We start from the raw sequence: 4,106 nt of genomic DNA, 5'->3' as shown, positions 1-4,106 counted from the left end.
AGGAATCTTTAATCTGGTATTGGACCGGATGCTCATTGAGCTCAGGAACAGATTCTCCAATCAGAATTGTGACATAATGCGTGGAATACAAGCTTTAAATCCAAGTAGCAGAAGCTTCTGTGACAAAGATAGCCTTTTTGCATTTGCCAAATTGTATGGGTGTGACCTTGTGGACCTTGAGCATGAGCTCTACCAAATTAAAAGAGTTTTAGATCGTAAGATAAAGCAAGGGATGCAGAGACCACCTACAATTGTAGAGCTGGCAGCTTTTATTGAACCATACCAGGATGTCTTTGATGTTTTCTCCAGGCTTTGTAAAATTGCATTGGCAATACCTGTCAGCACAGCTGCTTGTGAACGCAGTTTTTCCTGCTTGAAGCTTGTCAAAACACACCTGAGAACTACAATGGGAGAGGATAGGCTGAGTGATCTAGGGGTGTTGAGCATAGAACACAGGAGGGCAGCGTCTTTAAATTTAGATGAGTTTGTTGATCGATTTGCTAGAAATCATCACAACCGAAGAATACAGCTGCTGTAAACTAACAGCTAAGTAACCAGCATCTGTCTGTTATGATGATGTCCAATTCTGCATCATTAACAGCCCCAACATTCTTTTGTTTTTCCTAAAGTGTATTATGTGACATGGGTATTGCAATGTTAGTACATGTCTGTTCTATTTAGACTTATCTGGTCAGCTTCCCAGACAGACACTCTCAGATATGTTCTCAAGAATTACAAAAAAGACAATTGTCAAATTATTTACATGAATCTACCTACACTCACTCACTCACTCACTCACTCACTCACTCACTCACTCACTCACTCACTCACTCACTCACTCACTCACTCACTCACTCACTCACTCACTCACTCACACACACACACACACACACACACACACACACACACACACACACACACACACACACACACACACACACACACACACACACACACACACTGTTTGTAGTGAAACAGTTCAATGTACATGTTCTCACACACACACACACACACACACACACACACACACACACACACACACACACACACACAATTCAATGTACATTTTACACATTGTTGATATTTGTTTTTATGTTTTATGGGACATGTGTGTGTGTGACGTTTATTTTTTACTCTTTATATATACATATGTTTATTATCGCAAATAAAATGAATATTGCACTTAAAAGGCTACAGTTTACTTTAATAAATGATCGCCTAAAATGACAATTCATATCGTGTCTTTCTGTCATTTGCACTAAAAGCTTCCCCTTCTCATGTTAAAGTCCTGAACCCCCTCACATAATCATGACACATCGCACTCGCACATTATCTAAGCACCCATTCCAATAACATGGGATTATCAGTAACAGTAAGACATCATTAGTGTCCATAAGAAGGTTCAATCCATTGTTTATGGCTAGATGAGCTGTTAGAAAAACTGCTGCTCTGAGTGATGCAGTGCGTGAGTTTTAAAATAGTAGTTTTTGACAATCAAGTGCCACCCCAAATAAAAGACTGGCCAGAGCTGGCCCCCCCAGAAATAATGTCCTGGCTACGCCCCTGCAGGTAGCTACACGAGTTCAGAATTCATTTCCCCAGTGGAGAGAAATATAGCTAAGGAAAAAATTAAGACACCACTCCAAATGTTTCTTTAACCTTCATCTCTACATGTATGGCAGCCATTCCAGTGTCTGTTGAATTCTAAGACAGAACAATGTTGTCAGTAGGTTGTAGTTTATAGAATACAATGCAATATATATATATAAGGGCTGTCAATCGATTAAAAAATATTAACTAATTAATCGCACAAATTTCTGTGATTAATCTATCCATAAATTAATTGCATTTTTCTATTTAAGACTGAAGCTTATAATGAATATTTATTTATGCAGAATCATCAAATTAATGTAGAATAAACACAAAGAAAGACAGAGAAAGACCATTTTAATGGCTTAAAGTGCACACATGCAAAGTGCAAATACAAATAATAAGTCGAAAAAAATAAGAACGTTGAACATTTTTCACTCCAAAAAGATAATTTACTTAGTCCTTCTTTACTTTCAGCCAATTGCTGAGGCAGACCAGTTTGTTTACGTTCTCAGGGGACAAAGAAGCTCGCTTCTTTTGAATAATGTGGCCTGAGAGTGAGAGCAACCTCTCACAAGGCACTGTGGTTGCAGGGGTTGAGAGGTACTTGCGTGCAATGGGTGCCAGCCTGGCATGTGCTCCCTCTCTCTTTGACCACCATTGTAGTGGACACCCTTCTATGTCCATTTTTGGCTCTGCTTTGTAGCGATCCAGACAATGCTCTATGAACTCCTCCTCGTCATCTGTATCTGAATCAGAAGAACACAGCAAGATGGACATCCTCCTCCTCTTCTTTGGTGACGGCTCCTCGGTTGTCTCAGCAGCTGGTTGTTGGGCTGGTGTCTCTCTCATCATCAGGTCACGTACTGAAGCCCACACCTCACTCCTTTCATCTTTTGGAAGGCACTTAAGGACTTTAAACCTAGGGTCAAGGGCAGTAGTGATCTTCAGCCATTTGAGGTTGGTGCTATCCTTCCGTTGAGCTAGGTCTGTGGTAAAGGCCTTCTTGAACCTCAGAACATAAACTGGATCATCGTCTGAGGGCTCCATAACTCTGAACAAGTGGCGTAAGGCTGGCAAGACCACTGAACAGGAGACATACTGCTCTCCCCCCAGCAGTTCAGTCACATATCTGCAATGGAAAGCACAAGGTGTTAAACATTTGAGTAAATCTTTATTAACAACACAGAGAACCAACCCACAGGTGAAAGAGAGGGAGAGACAGAGAACAACAACATACACACACAGGAGATGGAGAGAGAGAACAGCACACACACAGGTGAAAGAGAGGGAGACACAGAGAACAACAACATACACACACAGGAGATGGAGAGAGAGAACAGCACACACACAGGTGAAAGAGAGGGAGAGACAGAGAACAACAACATACACACACAGGAGATGGAGAGAGAGAGAACAGCACACAAACAGGTGAAAGCGAGAGGGAGAGAGAAAACAACATACACACAGGAGATGGAGAGAGAGAGAGAAAACGGTACACATATACTGTACACAGGAGATAGGGAGAAAGAAAGAGAGGGAGGAAAAACCAGAAATAAATAACATACCTGCAAGGTTCCAGTAGTTCCTCCAGCTTTTGCAGTTCGGCAGGCTCCTGGTCAGTCAACATGGCAACCTTGCTCTTTTGCTGCGCCAGGGTAGTGGTCAGTGGAGATTTGTTTCTCTGCATCCTCTTTACCATCTCCAGTGTAGAATTCCATCTTGTTGCAACGTCCTGAGCAAGTGATTCTTGCTTAAGTCCGTGTGCAACCTGCTGTTCGTTTAATTCCTGAGCGTTAGATGGACTATGCTTAAAGTGCCCGACAATCTTGCGACATTTGGCCAGAACACTTTCAAATCCACTGTCTTTAAGTGAGACTGTGACAGGGGCGTAGCCAGGACATTATTTCTGGGGGGGCCAGCTCTGGCCAGTCTTTTATTTGGGGTGGCACTTGATTGTCAAAAACTACTATTTTAAAACTCACGCACTGCATCACTCAGAGCAGCAGTTTTTCTAACAGCTCATCTAGCCATAAACAATGGATTGAACCTTCTTATGGACACTAATGATGTCTTACTGTTACTGATAATCCCATGTTATTGGAATGGGTGCTTAGATAATGTGCGAGTGCGATGTGTCATGATTATGTGAGGGGGTTCAGGACTTTAACATGAGAAGGGGAAGCTTTTAGTGCAAATGACAGAAAGACACGATATGAATTGTCATTTTAGGCGATCATTTATTAAAGTAAACTGTAGCCTTTTAAGTGCAATATTCATTTTATTTGCGATAATAAACATATGTATATATAAAGAGTAAAAAATAAACGTCACACACACACATGTCCCATAAAACATAAAGAAAAACAAATATCAACAATGTGTAAAATGTACATTGAATTGTGTGTGTGTGTGTGTGTGTGTGTGTGTGTGTGTGTGTGTGTGTGTGTGTGTGTGTGAGAACATGTACATTGAACTGTTTCACTACAAACAGTGTGTGTGTGTGTGTGTGTGTG

General features: G+C 41.2%; 1 protein-coding gene across 1 annotated transcript; it reads right to left on the bottom strand.

Moving 5' to 3' along the window:
* Nucleotides 1-2,003: 2,003 nt before the first annotated feature.
* On the bottom strand, nt 2,004-3,469 carry LOC134868673 (uncharacterized). The gene is made up of 2 exons (XM_063889950.1): nt 3,159-3,469; nt 2,004-2,722 (listed from the first exon to the last, which is right to left on the bottom strand). Exons 1-2 carry the CDS (start codon nt 3,290-3,292, stop codon nt 2,047-2,049), a joined length of 810 nt encoding a protein of 269 aa, XP_063746020.1. The 5' UTR covers nt 3,293-3,469; the 3' UTR covers nt 2,004-2,046.
* Nucleotides 3,470-4,106: the final 637 nt, after the last annotated feature.

Source organism: Eleginops maclovinus, chromosome 8 (assembly GCF_036324505.1).
Source record: "Eleginops maclovinus isolate JMC-PN-2008 ecotype Puerto Natales chromosome 8, JC_Emac_rtc_rv5, whole genome shotgun sequence".
NCBI lineage: Eukaryota > Metazoa > Chordata > Actinopteri > Perciformes > Eleginopidae > Eleginops > Eleginops maclovinus.
This window is presented reverse-complemented; position numbering and strand designations above follow the sequence as displayed.